This window comes from Lithobates pipiens, unplaced genomic scaffold (genome assembly GCF_037356315.1).
Source record: "Lithobates pipiens isolate NorthernLeopardFrog02 unplaced genomic scaffold, aLitPip1_a1.2 Scaffold_18, whole genome shotgun sequence".
NCBI lineage: Eukaryota > Metazoa > Chordata > Amphibia > Anura > Ranidae > Lithobates > Lithobates pipiens.
This window is the reverse complement of record NW_027507758.1, coordinates 59,273,424-59,294,158: the sequence shown is the minus strand read 5'-3', so window position 1 is coordinate 59,294,158 and position 20,735 is coordinate 59,273,424. Positions and strand designations below refer to the sequence as shown.

Here is a 20,735-nt window from a genome sequence, read left to right as displayed (position 1 = left end):
GCTTCGATAAGGCTTTGGTGGAGCTTCGGTGGGGTGTCAAGCAAGCTTTGCCATAGACTTCTATGGAGGCTTTGAAGACAGTTTGAAGCACAACCAAAGCTACATAGGGTATAATTTTTGAAGCAAAGCCAAAGCAAAGCAAAAGCAAGGTGTAAACAGGACTGTAAGCTAACCATTTTATTTCTGACAGGAGCTTTAACTAGCATTCAAAGAGCTTTAACAAAGTGTAAACTAGCCGTTAATGTGTGTTGAAGCTGAAGATATGATCAACATGTACAAATACATAAGTGCTCCATACCGTGAACTTGGCGTGGAGTTATTTACTTTAATGTCATCACAGAGGACAAGGGGGCACTCTTTATATCTGGAGGAAAGATTTCATCTCAAAATATGGAAAGTTTTCTTCACAGTCAGGCTACTTTCACACTGAGGCGCTTTACAGGCACTACAGCGCTAAAAATAGCGCATGTATAGCGCTTGTAAAGAGCCTCTCCTGTGTCTCCAGTGAGAAAGCCCGAGGGGTTTTACGATGGAGCGGTGCACTTGAAGGATGGCCAAAAAAGTCCTGTAAGCCGCATCTTTGCAGAGCTATAGGAGCGGTGTATTCACCGCTCCTAAAGCGCCCCTTCCCATTGAAAACAATGGGGCATTGCTGCAATCCCGCCGGCAAAGTGCCGCTGCAGCGTTGCTTTGTGGGCGGTTTTAACCCTTTTTCGGCCGCTAGCAATGGTTAAAACCACCCCGCTAGGGTCTGAATAGCGCCGCTAAAACAACGGTAAAGAAGCGATAAATATAGTTGTTTTTTTCTTTACCGCCAGTGCCCACCCCAGTGTGAAAGTAGCCTTAGCCCTTGTACACACGGTCTGAGATTCCGACAACCAAATCCGTCGGAGTAATTCTGACGGATTAATTCCGGAAGAGGTCCGGAAGTGATGTTGCATACACACAGTCGGACTAAGTTGTCAGAAAATCCGATTGTACATAACGTGATGACGTTATTTCGTTAGGACGGGACTACGTTCATGCTAGTAGCCAATAGCTTTGGTCTAGGAATTTGATCTGAGCATGCGTGGCACTTTGTCCGTCGGAGTAGGCTACACATGATCGGAGTATGTCCGATCGGAGCATTTTGTCGGAAAATTTTACCAGCAAGTTGGAAAAATTGGTCTGTCGGATATTCCGACGGAAACAGTCCGATGGAGACCGCACACAGTCGGAATATCCGACAAAACGGTCCGATAGGAAACATTTAGACGGAATCTCCGACCATGTGTACAAGGGCTAAGGCTACTTTCACGCTAAGAGCTGTGAAAATGTGGAATAGACTCCCTCCAGAGGTGGTTTTGTCCAGCTCAGTAGATTTCTTTAAGAAAGGCCTGGATTATTTCCTAAATACACATATAACTGGATACTAATATTTTTGGTGTCTTTGGGGGGTCGGGAAGGATTTTTTTCCCTTCAGAAGCAAATTTTATCATGCTTTAATGAGGTTTTTTTGCCTTACTCTGGATCAACTGTGGGTACAGGATTCTGCGTGCGTGCGTATTTTTTTATTTATTACACAAAATTATTTTTTTTCCTTCTATTGGTTAAACTAGATGGACTTTTTTTTTTTTTTCAGACAGAATAACTATGTAACTATGTCATTTTAATTTTGGTTTTGCTCATGGATAGATAACCCCCTGCAACTACTGGAAGCCAGCCCTGCAAGGATTCTAAATAGTGAAGGTGTTTCCTGGGTTTCCCAACCATGTGATAGCAGCGAATGGCTGTCATAGTGGCCACGTGATCAGAAGCCGGTGCTACCAGAACAGAAAGAGAGAGCTGTCAGTGACAGCTCAGTCACAGTGCTGGAGGTGCGCACTTGCACATGCTGCCATCAGAAAAGAGCAACAGCTGGCTGTCAGAATATGTGTGACAGCACGACATGAAGTCCATCACCGTGCTGCGACATATATGAATATGGCTGGCAGAGAGGAGTGTCCCATCATGTCTGCCTTTGGAAGTCATGCTTGTAACTTTCAGCCTTGCAAAGCATCATGGGACTTGTAATTCTGCAGCAGCTGGAGGGTCACAGGTTGAGCACCCATGAGTTAAAGTATATATAAAACCAAAACTTTTCTTCATTTTGGATAAGGATGGGTTAAAATATTTATCAGTTTTTTCCTTATTAGGGAGATTTCCCTTCACTTCCTGTCTTTTAGAAAGTGAGAGGATATCTTTCCAATATGAGGGAAAGGCTTTCTTGGACAAGTGTCCTTGACTTCAATTTTTGGATGTTCAGAGTAATAAAAAAATAGCGATTCTCACAAACATAGTATAAAACAGCAAAAGCCAAAAGGACCCATAGAAAGGGAGATTAGAAAAGGAAGATTATCCCCAACAGAGACACACATGCACCAATAAAACCATTGCATACACTTTAAACAAACCTATCAGCATAGGCGTGTGCATGGGCACGCCCTAATCACCTGTTGTGCCTACCTCCCAAGTGCCCTGGATTGGGCGGGACTATCCAGAGATTTCAATGATCCCCGGTGTCCTGCCTATCCATGCTCAATCGCTGAGCCATTTCAGCACTCGGCTCCTAGCTTGCATCTCCCCCGCAGCTGCGCTCATCACAGACAGCTACAGAGGAAACAGAGCTTGTTTATTCCAGGGAGGGGGCAGGTAGTAAAGAGTCGGCATAGGGAGTAGGGACTGTGATTGAGAGCGACTGGCTTGGTACAGGGGAGGGGACATTTACTAATGGCTGGCGGGGCAGTGGGGGCGGGGCTGCAAGTCAATTATAGCCCTGCCTCCTACTCACCGTGCCGTACTTTAGCACACACCCCCTCCCTGGCAAACACAAACAGTGTTTCCTCTGTAGCTGCCTATAACAAGCACAGCTGTAGGGGAGAGGATTCACTTATATCTGTTCTCCTCCCTGGGAATCTTCACAGTACTCAAGGTAGTGCAGTTTTGACTCTTCTTTCCCTTCTCCTATTCCGTGGGGCTATGAGTAGCTGTAATTTAGCACCACCTACTGGAACAGGGAATAGGAGAAGCAGGAGAAGAGTTAGAGCTGCACTACCTTGAGTGTCCAGGGAGAAGGAGAATAGAAGTGAACAGTGCAGAGGTGAGACAGTTACTTACCACTGCACTTTGTGTCACTGCTGACCACTGATCTCTGCCTCACCTAGCACTGACCTTTGAACTCTGTAGTAAGTTATGCAGAGGTCAGTAGTAAGTAAAGCAGAGTTCCAGGGTCAGTAGTATTTAACTGAGATTTCAGAGGTCAGTAGTAATTGACGGTCAGCTTGGCTTTCAGATAAATGCAGTGCGGTTTTCCCACACATGGGTGCAGCACAGTGTACCTGCGGTTTTCATGTGGGTTGGCTGTGCTTTGCAATAGACTTCTATTATGTCCCACGGTTTTGATGCACTTTCTGAAAGAGTACCCAAACCATGCTTTCATTTGTTTGTTTCACAAAGTGCACCAAAACCTAGGGACATAATAGAACAGCAGTTCTCAACTCCTGTCCTCAGCGCCCACTAACAGGCCAGGTTTGCAAGATAACTGAAATACATCACAGGTAATATCATTTGCTGCTCAGTGATTGCAGTATTCTAGTCTGCATCTCCCCAAGGTAATACATAAAATCTGGCTTGTTAGTGGGTCCTGACGACAGGTGTTGAGAACCACTGTAATAGAAGTCTATGGCTAACCCACACGAAATCCTCGGGTACACCGCTTTGCACCCATAGTACGGGAAAACCGCACCACATCAGTGTGAAAGCGCTCTACTGGGGGAGAGAGAGAGAAAGTATATTTTATGGGTGCAGGAAGGCTTTTTGTTTTATTTAACTATGTCCAGTTAAGCCCCTCCCACTGTAAAGGCAATTTTGTCACACCCACCATCCGTCGCGGCTTTGAGCTTTGGTGTGCACACCCTAATGCAATAGGCTGCGCACACCTATGCCTTTCAGGTATATTACCTCACCTCTGAGCTTCCTGAAATGGGTGGAGGGACATCTATTAGCAAAAAAGTAAGAAGACAAAAGACATACCCTTGCCACACCCCTGTTATATGGAGAATTAAAAAACATAAAATGATTGAGACCCACGAGTGCTTTTTTGCAATTACTATTCCCTTATACTGGCTTTTGAAATTTGGTTGGGAGTTATAGTATTACCAAACATGTCCTCATAGGGTAGGTTGGAAACTGATAGCTGGTATAGAGGCTGCCATGGATCTTTTATAATCTTCACAAACTTCCCAGGACCCCATTAACTTGATCTGCAAACCCAACTGGTCTTGTCTCCCCAACAATTCTCTGCAGTAGACAAAGGCTGCACATCACTATGAGGCATCAGTCATGTGATTTCTATTGAAGGAGAGAAGCAAAGATCACGCACAGCTCTTCATTGGCTCACTATCCACCTCAGCAAAGATCATGTGACTTTAGTGTCAGTTTGGGCACTAGTGTTGTTGCTGAATGTATGTTTTTGTTTGGGGGGGGGGGGGTATGTATGTATTTTGAGCCTGGGTATGTCCAATAAGCTCTGTTTTTTACACCAACATTTTTTTTTTTTTTTTTACAAAAATGACAAAGGATCACGTGACTAAATACTCAGTATTTGGTCAAGCAACCGGCTGCTTCAGGATCTCTAAGCATCAGTTTCTGCAGAAAAGATGAGGATTGTTTGTCTTATTCTAGCGCTTATACTGTTGGGACAACAAGAAGGCAGAAGGTAGCGGGCCTGTCTCCAGGTCAACGTAGAACAGACAAATTCAGTACCTTATTTCACAGCGTCCTTTGGTGCTCACATGACTCCTTGGCTCTCCCCTCTCCCAGTCTGACAGCTACAGCAGGAGGGGCCGAGGAGGGGGGAGACCGAGGAGTCACATGTGGCTCTAATATAAGGTAGAAATCAGCATATTTTTATAGAGCACAGACACTGGGGCACATGTAGTTTTCTAACAGAGGCTATTGTATTAACATCATGTCCTTTTGTAGCAGCTGGGAGGGGAGCAGAGCGGCACTGGTAAGAGCTGATAGGCAGGGAGGGGAGGGGGGAGGAGGACAGAGGAGGACATAGAAGAGCTGCAGATGACAGAGGCATGTAAACTGACCACGGTGTCAGGGCTCAGCGGCCATGATAAACTGTGGTCAGTTTACAGAGGGGAGGGCAGGAACAGCTAGGTATTTCAGGTGAAACAGGGGGCCAAATTACACAGCACAAGCACTGTGCTGTATAACATGCTTTAAAAAGGAACAGGATCTTTTTTTTTTTTTTTTTTTTTTTTTAGGGTAACAAACACTTTAATGGATGCATACAAATCACATACCTTCCCCCAAAAAATTCTGGAAAGTTGTGACATCACCAAGTGTCCCAGCATAAGCCATAAGAGCCGAGAATGAGCCCATTCCATCCAGAAGCTCCACTCAAAGTCTGCCACATCCTACATAGGAAGCAAAATTATTAATAACAAGATAAACTATTTTTTAATTTAACATTTTATTTTATTTTTTTCCAAATGAGTCCATCAGTAATCATTAAAAGGAGGAATTTCAACCATAACTCAACCCCAAAAAAATTCCTAACACGGGTCCCTGTCATTATAAAAACAAAAAAACAAAACACCTATTATACAATGGAGTCCAGCATTGGCTTGGTTGAAGCAGAGGTTCTCCCTTTGTCCCTCTTCTCCAGTCGGCCACATTTACTAGAGATCTGACACATGTGCAGGCACACTACGTCTGTCAGGCCTATGGAACCTGGGAAAGATCCGGCAGCGAGTCCATGCATTTACTAGATCCCTAACACATGCACAGGCATGCTGTAGATCTCAGCCAATCCCCCCACGGCCTGTGTGTGCATGCATGACATCTCACAAATAGCTACTGGGATACCACTGGAACAAGCAGTGCACATTATTTGAGGTCATAAGCTCTGCTCTATGCACACTACAAATTCCATAGTCCATCTCAAGAGCAAGCAAGAGAGGGTGGGTGGCTACATTCCTACATACAGTGGCACCATGGAGAATGAATGTAGCCACCCTCTATCAGTAAGTCGGGTCATAGCAGTAAAAAAAAAAAAAAAGGGAACTGGAAGATTTGGAGGAGGCTGACAGCACTAGAAGTGACTTTTTGAGTTAGGATACATAGTTGAAAAGTATTTTTAATTTTTTTTAAACCAGAGTACTTTAACCACCTCCAACCTGCCGTAAAGACTAATGACAGTGGTGGGGTGGCGCTCTTGTTCTGGGACAATGTCATATGACATCACCCCAGTCTCACCACGCTTGCATCCCCAACGGGCAGCGCTCATTGGCGATCGCGGGTGCGCTGTGTCAGTGAGCCATTGCTTTTAAGGGAAACTGATAGTGAAGCCTTGTGGCTTCACAGCCAATTCCCTACTGCACATGCACGAACCGTAGTGCGCTTTCTAAATGGCCTGGCAGCGGGGAAAGGAGGAGGGGGAGAAATCTTCCGGGTGATCGCGCCGAGGTGCGGTCCCTCGGAAGTGGGAGCAGGTACCTGTCAAAACCGGCTACCCCCCACCGAAAGACAGCACGGGCATACACAGCTGTGCCGCCCATCCATGTGCAGACAGTCCCGTTCATGTCAATTAGGACACACTGGCTGGACAGACTCAGCTACTGCTCCCAATTTGAGATCCGTGTGGGTGGGATCTGTACCCATACGGATGTCAAATTTGGAGCAGCATCTGTGTCTGTGGAGCCACTGCGTCCCAACTGACATCAATAGGACTGCCTGCACAGAACACCTAGACATCCCTGTGCGAGCAAACGTGGCCCTTGCAAGTTAAATACTTTGTGTGAACAAAAATAAAAAGAAATGATGCATTGTAGTTATTTGGTCAGTTTAGGCACAAATAATTCTGTGCAGTGTTCTTCTTTATATAGCTTGTTAATTAGTTATTACTTTCTTTATTTTCTGAGGGGGGCAGAAAGCCGTCTTTTCATTCATGTTCTATTAGTCAGAACAGCAACTGTGACATTTAACCCATTTAATGAGGTTCCTAAAGACTGCTCAGGCGGGCAAATTTCATTACAGAAAGCAGTGGAACTCAGTAACATGGAAGCGGCGAGGGAGAGGCAAGCCATGTGTGACAGTCGGTCTACACTGTGTACAGTACAGGGAGGTTACGCTCTCTGCACTAATTCACTTACAGGAGATAAATCAAGAGCAATTAGGGGAACTGCCAATAAAATATAAACACCAGCAATGGGAATACAGTGCATACCCAGGCACAGACCAGTAACTAATGAGCCAGCTTGTTATATAATTTATATTATCCAAGTAACGGGAATAGGTGTAATATATTATGATATCTGTTGAAGAGTAAAGTAGTGAAGTTTGGAAATTTGTCCAGTTATATCTGTAAAAATATATACTATGCTGGGTACAATTCTGAACACTTGTTCTTATACTATATGTACGGCTAATGCACATTATCACTTCCTCCATGCTGGGCTTCATTTTCTTCTTAAAGCGGACCGTCACCCATTAAAGCATTTTCTATCCTCTGACTATCTTCCTAAGCAAACTTCTTTTTTTTTTTTCTTTTCTTTTTATTATTCTTTTTATTGAAAAAGGTATAAAACTTTGACAATAAACAATGCGCTCACCATGAGCACATAGAACAATAAGGTACATTTACAGTGCATTGATATTTTGCATAAGTATAATCATACAGCACTCTTCTTAGCAAACTTTTTTTTTTACAACAAATATCTTCCTTTTTTCTTTTTTTTTCCATTTTTTTATAGTGTTTACTTCCCCCCATCCTCACTTAGGCATGGATGGCATATGTTGTACAATATCTGCGTGCAAATCGCACGTGTACAGGCATGCCATGAGTCTACATCAGTGTTTCTCAAAAATGTTTCAGTCAAGGCACTCTTTAAAAAAATGACAAACAGCCTCAAGGCACCTCATTCTAAAATGTACAAATGATCCCCATGTCTAAGTAGGACACCCAACATTAGCGGTGATTTATTCTTCCAAAGCAAACTGTTACTGCCTAGTATTCCAATGTTTCCAATGTTTCTCTTCTTCTCTCAGCCAATGTGAGCCCAATGATGATGGAGAAGGGAAGGGGAGGGTCAAACAAGGATACTATGCCAGGGGACTGACATCCTCAACTGATGATGCCATTGATCATTAGGATGCTGGATGCAATGGTGCGCAATGAAAACCTGTGGCTTAGTGTCTTCCTCCACACAACTAAAAGTCTTCCTCCACACGCTGGCTTGTATACAATGTTCTGGTACTTTGCCAAGGCACCCCTGAATAATCCTCAAGGCACCCTGGTTGAAAAAGGCTGTACATACAAAGACCTGGCAGAGACCTGTGCATGTGTGAAATAGCACTAAACCGCCTGCACATGCACAGACAATACACAGGTATTTTAGGTCCCACAGAGTGGCAGAGACAGATGGCATGTCTGTGCAATGTGCAGGCCCACCTTGGGTCTCTGCCAACCCCTCTAGCCCTGCAGCATGTCTGCACATGTGCAGAATATCAATCAAAGATGGTGGTGTGGGAGCAGAGCCCGAAGGAAGAACTTTAGGCTGGAAGACGACAACGTTGGACTTCATGGACTAGTAAAGTATCTATTTTTAAATTTCCATACAGGTACATTTACCAAGGAATAAAAATTACATTTTAGTTGGGAAGGGTGGAGTTCCTCTTTATTTTATAAGTGGGGCTTTTGTACAGTACTGCTTCTCATCCCGTATCCATGGACACAGTAGCACTTCTCTTGTCCTATATGCATTTCTCAGGTTTTTTCTTAATTCTGAAGGTAAAGGAGCTGTAATGGCATTGATCTCTAGCAGTCTCATGCAATGTCTCTCCAGTCTATGACTGTGTGGTGAAGCACGTTCCCAATCATCAACTCTTCTGACCATATACTGTTGTATGTCATACGTTTCTGATAGCTTTCTGTAGCATTCCACTTACTAAATGTTATATGCGGTTGTGTGATGGATCCCTATACTGAGTAAGATGACCTCCACTGGTACAGATGATGCACAGTACCACTTCCCTTGTTCTGTATGCTGGGTGTAATTCTCAGTATCTGTTCTTAATCAGTATCTATGACCAATATACAGTACAATTTCCATTTTTTTTTCTTTGTGCAATTATCAGTATCTGTACTGTATGTAAATATACTGCACGGTACCGCTTCTCTTACTGTGTATGTAAGGATGTTGCACGGTACCTCTTCTCTTATTCAGCATGTAAAGCTGCACGGTACCTCTTCTCCTATTCGGTAAAGATACTGCACAGTACTACTTCTCTTAGGCTGAGTTCACACTGGCATTAAGAGCAGACATTAAAAAGGCCCCTCAAACGCCTATGCAAAAGATACAATAGACAGCACATAGTGCTGTTCAAACTAAGTGTTAGCGTTGCTTTGCTTAAAAATTGAAGCCTCATGTCGAGTCAGAAGGTGCCTGAAGCCTTTCAGCGCATCCCATTCAAGTCTATGGTAACTCCTCACAAATGCACTGGCAGGCAGTTGTGGAGCAGTCGCGGGGCGGTACGATCCGTTCATTTACTGTAATGGAATAGGCATTTGTGGAGCAGTTTTAATGATCGTCAAATGCTTCAAAACTGCCCATAGGGCGTTTGGGGAGCATTTTTAACTCCTCATTAATGCTTGTAAAATGCCTGTCTAATGCCCATACTAAAGCTCATTAAAGCCTGTCTGACGCTCATACTAATGCCATACAAGCGCTATAGGAGTGTTTGTTGAGCGTTAGAAATTTAGTCAAGAGTGAACAAGCCCTTATTGTGTATGTAAAGTTGTTACACAGTACCTCTTCTAATATTCAGTATGTAAAAATGCTGCATAGTACCACTTGTCCTATAGGGTATGCACAGCACCACTTCTATTACCGTGTATGTAAAGGTGCTGCACAGTACCACTTCCCTTATTGTGTATGTAAAGCTATCACACAGAACTACTTAAATTACTGTGTATGCAAGTATGTTGCATAGTACCTCTTCTCTTTATCTTCATGGAAAGATGCAGCACAGTACCCTTTCTCCTATTCTGTATGTAAAGATGCTGCACAGCACCACTTCTATTACTGTGTATGTAGGGATGTGCTTATCCTGTGAAGCCACCAGTTAGCATCAATAGAGGGCAGCACCTATCCAGAATCATACATACTAATTGTAGCAGAGTTTACAGCACATGGCAAAACAGAGCGATCATTAGACTTATCAGGAGTCAAAGATAGACACTTCACTTAGTGATGGAAATGTTTCATTGCAGAAATACCGATGCTGTAGCTTCTGTATTTACTGTGATCTTTAAATAATGTATTGAAAAAAAAAAAAAGGATTTACACCTCCTTGGCAAGTTGTCTTATGAGGAAAATTACCTTTTTTAGGCCCCAAAAAGAAGCCTCTAAGCCAACTTCCTGTTCAAGTTCATCTTCATGTTCTGCAACCAAAACAAAATTACTATTAATAAATAACAGGAACTACGGTACACTAAAAAGTAGCGTAAAAAAAAAAAAAATTTAAATCCACATTCAGGCCGGGTTCACACTGGTACAACAAATGCTCCGACATTGGGAGCACATGTCACATGACGTGTATAAATGAATGGTTCCCTATAAGAGCCGTCTTAACTGGTCCGACACCAGTCAGTCTGACTTTGAAAAAGATTCCTGCACTACTTTTGATTGACTTTGATCCTACTTCAGCCCATTGAATATCATTGAAGACGGATCAAAGTCGGATTATCGTCTTAACTGATCCGACTTGTGCATGCGACTTGTGCTCTGAGGATCTTATAGGGGAACCCCATGCCAAATTTGTTTTAAAATGGCATAGGGTACCCCCTCCAAGACCATACCAGACCGAAGTAAGGGGAACCCCCACGTCAAAAAAACAGGGTGGTGACGTCATCCAGAGACCTTGCTCCCTGTGACATCACCGCCCAGGGCATGATGGGGTGGCGACATCACAAGGTGCAGGGCCTCTGGATGATGTCACCGGGTGGACACGCCCTATGGCTATATAAGTAATGGCACACGGCAGCCCTACATTACAGCGGGAGAGAATTTCGAGAGAAGAACAGAGGAAGAACAGTGGGAAAACAGAGAGAGGAGAACTGGCAGTGGAAGAAGACATCAGTGGAGGGAGAAGAACCGGAGGAAGATGTCATCTGTGGAGGGAGAAGAAAAATCGGAAAGAAGAGAAGAGACCCTGGGGCTGTTTTAATAAATCACTTTGTCAAAAATCTATGTACTGGTTTTATTTTTGACACTTTTTAAAAAAAATACTTTTTTTCCTGACAGACTCCATGGCAGCAACGTGTGGGTTAAGTCCCGCCTCCACTACCCTATAGGACACTACTCCCATAAATCTTTGCTCCCTGCCCATGGCCGTGTTCTTTTTTTGTCCTCCTCCGTAGGACCAGACGTTATGGTCTTTCTACCTGAAGATTGCTCCCACACGGTTCCATTGTTGGTTTGGCCGAACTGCGACTGGATGGAATTGTCGCATGACTCCGTTAAGCCCTAGCTACTAGCGGGGTATGGAGTGGGCATTGGATATAAGCGCTGGAGGAAGCCAGAAGCCTAGCCACTGGCAGGCAGGCTGCGCACTTGGTCGGATAGCCCAGCTAAATAGCAGGTGACCTATTTTGCCCTGAGAAGTCCGGTATGTATTGTGCTTACCTTCGGCCCGGAGACGATCGTGTGGGAGCGGTAAGATTGTTCCTCTTTTCCATGGCAGCAGTTTGTGTTTATTTTCTTGTCGTTTCTCCTTCATTTTCCGTTCGTTTTCTGTGTCTGTGTATGTGGGTATAGGCGTGACGGTCGGATTAGCCTGCGTTCCGCCGGTGCTCACTTCCGGGTCTTCGTCGGTACGTTCGTTCTGCGCATGCGCGCGTACGGCACAGGATCGAGGCTTGGTTCGCGCGTGCGCGGTGGCGGCGGGATGACGCTATTCTCGCATGCGCAGTAGCGGTACACAGGACGCGGTGATGACAACATTAAGGCGCCTTATTTAAACTTAGAAAATAGCCTGCAGGCTTTGGGAATGCTTGCAGGTTATTTTGTGACTTCCCCTTGTCCAGGTTTTCTGCTGTGGAGGTAGGTGGCCTTCTGGGAAGAAGGGGGTGGGCGTGTGTGTGTTTGATGCCCTCAGCCTTACTTATATGTCTTTGCAGCATTTATGGAAACCCCTAGAGATATGGACTCACCTCCGCCTGTATGTGGCCAGCCCTCTCATAATAGGTACTGTCTGGGGAGGAAGTAAGGGGTGGGGGAGTGGTCCGGTATTAGTCAGTGTGTTATCTTTCCTTATCTGTATGTCTCTTCTATCTCTGTCTTAGCCCATCTAGATCAGCACAGCAACGCACAGAGGAAGCGATTCTTCTAAGTCTTACCACCGGCACTCATATTCTAAGTCTAAACATCACGGCTCACCCTCAAGATCTGGGCGCTGTAGCGAGGATCGATCTCGCTCCTCCAGGGCTCATTCCAGCCACTCTGTTATTAATACTTGCTGGGGATGCAGATCGCAAGTTCCTATTGGGAAATCCCTGTGTGACCTCTGCTTTTCCAAAGCCTCTAGTGAGAGAGGGGGTACGGACCAGCAACTAAGATCCCTTGTGGAAAAAGTGGTGAAAGAATCCCTCAAGGGGATCGGGGCCAATCAGACCCCTGTGCCTCAGTCAGAATCACCTCAGTCACCAGTCAGGGATTCGCATGCTCAAGAGCTTTGGGAGTCCTCTTTAACAAGCCACCATTCAGCTGCTGCTTCAGACAGTGAATCTGAGGAAGATAGCCCCTGTGTGGGGTTTGACTTTGCCTTACTTTCTCCCTTGGTGAAGGCCATCAGAGAGGCTTTGAACTGGGAAGATGAGGTGGCTAATCCTTCCAAACAAAGGAAGTATTTCAAGCAACTTAAAAGGGAGCGTCTTAACTTTCCATTCCTGTCTGAACTTGGTGAGGTCATCACGGATGAATGGAGTAAAGTTGAGAAAAAGAATAGTATGCTCTCAAAAGTCCTAAGGTTATATCCCTTTAAGGAGGATGAGGTCAAGTATCTGGAATCCGCTCCACTCGTGGATGCAGCGGTGATGAGATTAGTAAAACATGTGACCCTTCCATTGGAGGATACAGTTTCATTCAAGGATGCCTTAGATAGGCGGATTGATTCCGATTTAAAGAGAGTCTACCTCACTGCTGGTATGGCATGCAAGCCAGCATTGGCTTTAGCGGCAATGTCCAAAGCCATGGAAGTCTGGACGGACGGTGTGGATGATACTCTCAGAAACATTTCAGATGAAGTCGCTAAAAACTCTCCTATCCAGGAGTTGCGGCTTGCTTTGGCTTTTCTGGGGGAGGCTTCGATTGACATCATCCGCCTAGTGTCCCGGGTCATGCTTTCAGCTGTAACCGCCAAACGGGCCCTTTGGCTTCGTCCCTGGCTGGCTGATCCAGCATCTAAACAGGTGTGGTGCCGTATTCCCTTCGAGGGTTCTTCTCTTTTTGGGAATAAATTGGATAATGCCATAACCCGGGCCACTGGTGGTAAGTCGGGGTTTCTTCCCCAGGATAGACGCTTAAAAAGCCAGAGGAGATTTTTTCCTAAAAAGCAGTATCAAGAGCAGGCCAGGGAGGCCCGTAGCTATAAACCGGGTCGGGAATATTCTAGATCATGGAAATCAAGGCAGTCATCCTTTAAGAAATCCGCCAAGAGCAGTGCGTCAGGAGAGAGGGAACCAACCAAATCTTTTTGAGATTGGGCCCGCTCAGATAGGCCAGGTGGGGGCTCGTCTTCTACATTTTCGGCATGTCTGGGCGGCCTCAATCCGGGACCTCTGGACCGTCAGAACGGTCTCTTCAGGCCATTCTTGGACCTTCTGCAGGTCCCCAAGACTAAAGTATGTTCCCACTTCATTTCCAGCCACAGAAGAAAAAAGGCAGATCTTGTTGGCCTACGTGAAATCTTTATTGGCTCAAGGCGCTGCCGTACCCGTGCCAGACGATCAACGAGGGAGAGGAATTTATTCCCCTCTTTTTATGGTCCAGAAGAAAAACGGTTCTTGGAGACCAGTTATAGACCTTACACATCTGAATCGTTTTATCAAGAAGGAAAGGTTCAAGATGGAAACCTTGTCTACAATACAACAGTCAGTCCAGTCAGGAGACTGGATGATTTCAATAGACCTAAAGGACGCTTACTTTCATGTCCCTGTGGCAGAAGATTTTCAGCAGTTTCTGCGATTTTCAGTAGGAAAACTACATCTCCAGTTCGTGTGTCTCCCGTTCGGACTTTCAACGTCCCCCCGAGTGTTCTCAAAGGTGTTGTTGGCCGTAGTGGCTCTATTGAGAACCAAGGGAATTCGTCTTTACCACTATTTGGACGATCTTCTGCTGCTAGCCCAGGACAGAGACCGTCTGTTACTGCACAAGGGTCAGGTTATCTCCACTCTTCAAGAGTTCGGTTGGATCCTGAATCTAGAAAAAAGTCAGTTAATTCCCTCCCAGTCTCTTGTGTTCCTAGGCGCACTCTTCAACACAGTGAGGGGTACCATCTCTTTACCCGAAGAGAAAGTAGTGGTAATTCGAGACAGAATTCGTCCGGCCCTCTCAGCCTCCCATCTTCCGGCTCTTCAGTGCCTGAGGATTATTGGCACCATGGTGGCCACGATTCCAATGGTGAAGTGGGCCCAATGGAAGATGAGACCGTTCCAAAAGGGGTTTCTTCACCAATGGCTGGGCAACAAGATGCAACCTATCCGGATCACATCTTCAATGAGAATCTCTCTGCTCTGGTGGCTTCGGAAGGAGAACCTATTCAATTGCCATTCCATTCTCCCCATCTCATGGGTGACAATAACTTCGGATGCCAGCAACAGGGGCTGGGGCGCCCACTGTTTGACGGAAGTAGCACAGGGCACCTGGGACTTTCCTTCCAGGAGGATGGTGTCGAATATTCTAGAATTGAGGGCAGCCTTCCAGGCGCTCCTAGCCTTTCGGCATCTGGTCTTAGGAACCTCGGTCCTACTCAGACTAGACAACACTACAGCAGTGGCATATATAAGGAGACAAGGAGGTACTCGGAGTCTGTCTCTTCTTCAGGAGGTAGAGCCAATCATGTCTTGGGCTCAGAAGAACCTGGTCAACATTACAGCAACTTATGTTCCAGGAACGCAGAACGTCCAAGCGGATTTTCTGTCTCGGGTCAATCTGGACAACAACGAATGGTCCCTTCACGAAGAAGTTTTCAGGTGGATTCTAACGTTGTGGTTCTCCCCAGAGGTCGACCTATTTGCTTCCCCTTGCAACAAGAAACTGGCGAGGTATTATTCCAGGTTTCGGGATCCTCAGGCCTACGGAGTGGATGCGCTGACGGATCGATGGTGGTTCAACAAAGTTTACGCCTTTCCTCCAACTCCTATTATTCTGCAGTTCCTGCGGAGACTCAAAACAGAAGCAGTAGAGGTGATAGCTGTAATACCTTATTGGCCCAACAGGCCATGGTTTCCGCTTCTAATGCTCCTCAGTGTCAGAGATCCGATTCCCTTACCTCTCAGACCCGATCTTCTATCCCAGGGCTCGAAGCTCCATCCCTGTCCAGCCCACCTATGTCTGAGGGTCTGGTTTTTGAGAGGGGAAGGTTAGAGGCTCTGGGTTGCCCAAAGGAGGCCATTCCTACTCTCATGAGTGCAAGGAGGAAAAGTACCAACCAGGTATATGAGAGGATTTGGTCTAGATTCACAAGTCACTTGTCTTCCAGGTCTTGCTCCAGTGGTAATTTGACGGTTCAGGATGTTCTCGGTTTCTTACAGTCCGGACTGGACATTCCCCTATCTGTCAGCGCTCTTCGTGTGCAAGTCTCGGCAATCTCGGCCTTTTCTGGAGTATCCTGGGCTAAACATCCATTGGTTCAGCAATTTTTTAAAGGAGCGATTAGACTTAGACCACAGAGGAAACCTAGGTTCCCCAAGTGGGATTTACCGCTAGTTCTCGACTTCTTCTCTCATCTGGACAGAACACTTTCAGTCAAAGAATTGTCCCTAATGACATCTTTTTTGGTGGCCATATCCTCAGCAAAAAGAGTCTCTGAGATTCAGTCTTTAGGGTCAAAGGAACCTTTCCTCACATTCTTCCCTGACAGAGTGGTCCTAGTGCCAATGCTGGGTTCGAACCCAAAGGTTACCTCAGTCTTTCACGAAAATCAGGACATTACCCTTCCTACCTTTCATTCGGCTGGGAATCAGGATCTTCATCCTCTCGACATGGGAGTTATCTTGAAACGATACCTGGAGGTGACAGCTTCTTTCCGGCAATCAGATTATCTTTTTGTTCTTTTTCATGGTAAAAGCAAAGGCCTTAGGGCTTCGGTCAGATCCATCTCCACGTGGGTGGTTCAGGCGATCCAGTGGGCTTATAATGAGAAGGGCTTGGCTCCTCCTGAGGCGGTTACGGCGCATTCCACGAGAAGTCTCTCTACTTCTTGGGCAGCTTCACGTCATGTGGCTCCTGAGGTTATCTGCAGGGCTGCCTCTTGGTCATCCATTCATACATTTATGGCTCACTATTGTGTTGAACCTGCCAGTCTATCTTCTGTTGATTTTGGCTTAAAGGTGCTGTCGGTGGACAGTGTTAAATACATTTTTTGTTCAGCATTTTTTGCCCACCCGAGTGTGTTTGGCGAGTTATTTCCCACACGTTGCTGCCATGGAGTCTGTCAGGAAAACGGAAAATTCCTATCAAAATACTTACCGTAATTTTCCTTTCCTGATGGACTCCATGGCAGCAGGAGTTCCCTCCCAAAATGGCTGGAGTAGGCTAGTTATCGAACACGGCCATGGGCAGGGAGCAAAGATTTATGGGAGTAGTGTCCTATAGGGTAGTGGAGGCGGGACTTAACCCACACGTTGCTGCCATGGAGTCCATCAGGAAAGGAAAATTACGGTAAGTATTTTGATAGGAATTTTCCGTTTTTAGGTGAATGGGTAGGGGTACAATGTACCCCATACTCATTCACATAGGTGGGACGGGGGTGTGATCTGGGGCCCCCTTATTAAAATCGGTATGCTCTTGGTGGGGGAACCCCTCCAAGAGCATTATTTTTTTACTTTTTGTTATAATAAATATCCCCCAAAAATATATAAAAAAACATTTTTTTCCCTCAGTTTAGGCCGATACATATTCTACATATTTCTGGTAAAAAAAAAAAGAAAATCGCAATAAGCGATTATTGATTGGTTTTTGCAAAAGTTATAGCATTTACTAAATAGGGGATTGTTTTATGGCGTTTTTATTAATATTTTTTTTTTTACTAGTAATAGCGACGATCAGCGATTTTTATTGTGACTGCGAAATTATGGCGGACACATCGGACATGTTTGAAACATTTTTGGGACCATTGTCATTTATACAGCAATCAGTGCTATACAAATGCAGTGATTCCTGTGTAAATGACACTGGCAGTGAAGGGGTTAACCAGTGGGTGGCAGTGTAGGGGTTTAAGTGTTCCTAGGGGTGTGTTACTAACTGTGGGGGGCTGGGCTTTGCTTTAGTGAACACTGATCTCTGCTCCAATCACATTGAGCAGAGATCAGCTTCACTTGTTGCTAGGCAAAACGGGGAGATGCTGTTTACAACGGCATCTACCCGTTCAGCTGCCCCGTGAGACGATCGCGGGTATCCCTGTGGCGATCGAGTCCGCGGGACCCGTGACCGGACTCACGGGGTCCCGACCAGCACGCGAACACGCCGGCGGCGGCGCGCACACAATGGCAGGGCAGCATTTAAAAATGGACGTACCTGTACGCCAATATGCCTGCCCGTGCATCGGCGTGCGCCGGTCGGGAAGTAGTTAAGATGGCATCCAGAATAGTAGAAACGTTTTTGCAGTTAGGCCAAAATTCGAATAATTCAATATCTTGAGATTCAAAGTAATCATCATTTATTACAGAAATGACTAGGAAAAAATAAAGTGTTACCTCTGGAAGACATGTAGACCTCATAGAATAAATAGAAATGAATCCCCAGGGAGAGGAGGAGGTATATGTTGTACTCCCATGCAGACAGACGCTCCTGTTTCATAGTGTTAGGAATGGACCTGGAAAAAATATATTTATATATTAGATCTCCCAATAGCGCTCCTACATTGTCACCCTATCACACAGAATTCCTAATGAAGACTACAATGAGCTTTTTCAATGCATATTGTGCAGGTATGGCTTACTGTTATCACCATCAGGAAACCTGCCCTGAGAATTACCAGGCAGCCATTGATGGAGTGCATGTAGACAGGAAGTGGCTACAAAGAGGCTGCATAAAATCTGCAGCACCGAGATGCAACAAAGAATAAAAAAAAAAAAAAAAAAAAAAAGGTAAACCAATTTTTTATTTAAAAAGTGGCAATTGTTTATGACACACAGTGCTTTAGCAAATTAAAGAAGTCACGCTTTCATTTGTTTATCATGTGTTCTGTTTCCCAGGGGATAAGGTATGTTTAGAATTTGTCCCATCTTCCTGTGTACTGTCTAAAGCTAGCTGTGAGATTGGACAGGGCACCCCTCATGCCTCCACCGCCATCCGACAACGCAGCTAGCAAGGAGACGGCTGCTTTGACACACAGCATTTTTATTTCATGTCTAAGCAATTGCCGGACACAAGCGTCTCATGAGGAATGCAGGGGGAGGGGGACTTGCAAGCTGAAATGTTCCAAGCAAGAAGGCCATTGCATGAAGATAGAGAAAATCACTCTCTTTCACAACAGCCCTCTCTTTGCTAGCTGCATAGTCGGAATATAATAGAAGGAGAAGGGGTGCCTTGTTTCTCACATCTAGCCTATTTCATTGGGGTGCCATCTGAAAATTAATGCGCCGCGGTTTATTCGGTTAAACTCTCATTATCAAAATGTACAGTGTTAATGGCAGGTCATGACAAATCCCAGGAATCGGATCGCCATGGCGACTTAAAGAGGGATTCCACCTACAAAAAAAATATTAAAAGCCAGCAGCTATAAATACTACAGCTGCTGACTTTTAATAAATGGACACTCACCTGTCCCGGGTTCCAGCGATGCCGGCAGCCGAGGACCGATCGATCGCTCTGCTCTCGGCTGCTGCCGCTGCCATTTTAGGTAAGCGTTGCGGCTTCACTTCCCGGTTCCCTACTGCGCATGTGCGAGTCGGGCAGCGCACTAGGAATGGTCCGCGCTGTCTCTGGGAGCCGTTTGTGACCCAGCAGACAGCGCGGCGGGACAGGAAACAGCATAGACTCCCGTGGGAGTCTATGCCCGGAAGTGGGTGCAAATACCTGTCTTAGACAGGTATCTGCACCCCCTTCCCCCCTGAAAGTTGGCAACGGAGGGTTCTGATGAGCGGAAGTTCCACTTTAGGGTGGAACCCCGCTTTAAAATTGTGTCCTGGCACCTGGGCCCATTCACTGTTGCATCAGTGATGCACAATTTCTATCGCGAATGCCCGGGACATTGCATTACATTACATTCAATCGAGCACAGGGGAGACATTGGGGGTCTTTTAGACCAACGTTTCTCCTCTCCAGTCCTCAAGTACCCCCAACAGGTCACGTTTTCAGGCTTTCCATTATTTTGCACAGGTGATTTGATTTGACTGCCTTAGTATTTACCACAGCCGTTTCATCTGAGGGAAATCCTGAAAACATGACCTGTTGGGGGTACATGAGAAACATTGTTTTAGAGCCTGCATGTCTCATTAAAGAGAACCTGTCCCCAAAAATGTATCACAAAGGGGACTTTTTGTCCCCAATGTGATGGAAAAAGTTAAAGGAGTTGTAAAGGTTCGCGTTTTTTCACCTTCATGTATCCTATGCATTAAGGTGAAAAAACATCCGACAATACCGGCCCCCCCATTTTACTTACCTGAGCCCGGTTACCTGCTGTGCTCGCCCCCGATGTCCTCTTCGGCGCTCAGCCTGGCCGTTGACTGACTAGAGTGGAAGGATTGAAAGCAGTGCAGCCATTGGCTCGAGCTGCTGTCAATCACATCCAATGACGCGGTGCGCCGAGGAGCAAGGCCGAGTGATACAGTGATCGGCTATAGCCGCCGGCCACATCACAGAAGCGCTCCCGCAAGAACTAATCACCATGCGAGCGAGCTTGCATGACGGTGGTTAGTTCTTGCAGGGAGAAGCTGAGACGCTGCCGAGGGACCCCAGAAGACCAGGTTTGAGGCCACTCTGTGCAAAATGAGCTGTGCAGTGGAGGTAAGTATAACATCTTTGTTATTTAAAAAAAAAGTAGTTACACCCAAGCACAAAAAATCTCCCCCAATTTTTTTTCAAGGCCCCCCCCCACATATACGCATGCACAAATGTAAATGCACGCGTTGGGGCACCTACGCATGAAAACGTTGCTTGTGCTACTTGTTACACATCGCCATGCATGCGCACAAACTGGCTCCTAGATTCAAAGCAAATTTGTCAAATCCTGGTTAATGGGCCTTAATAGAATACAGTATAAAGAATGTACCTTTGTCTGCAGACAGATATCACTGTTTTCAGTCAATAAATCTGAACAGGTAGATCTCGAGGGCTTTAGGAATGCTCTCACGGGGCTAAGTAATGAAGAACAAAGCAAGACTTAAAGTGTTACTAAACCAAGGAGTCTGCATTTACTATATCTGGTCTTCCACAGTACAGAGAACATGGATACGCAATTATTTTAGTAACTATATACTG

At 45.6% G+C, this 20,735-nt stretch overlaps 1 protein-coding gene across 1 annotated transcript in view; it reads right to left on the bottom strand.

Moving 5' to 3' along the window:
- Positions 1-20,735, bottom strand: part of HHAT (hedgehog acyltransferase) — a 568,477-nt gene that overhangs the window by 523,630 nt on the left and 24,112 nt on the right. Inside the window, exons 2-4 of the mRNA XM_077485722.1 lie at positions 18,008-18,126; positions 10,413-10,474; positions 5,334-5,447 (exon numbers count right to left, since the gene is read on the bottom strand). Of these exons, the coding sequence (XP_077341848.1) occupies positions 5,334-5,447; positions 10,413-10,474; positions 18,008-18,110 (279 nt within the window). The 5' untranslated portion in view covers positions 18,111-18,126. The remainder of the gene's footprint in view (positions 1-5,333; positions 5,448-10,412; positions 10,475-18,007; positions 18,127-20,735) is intronic.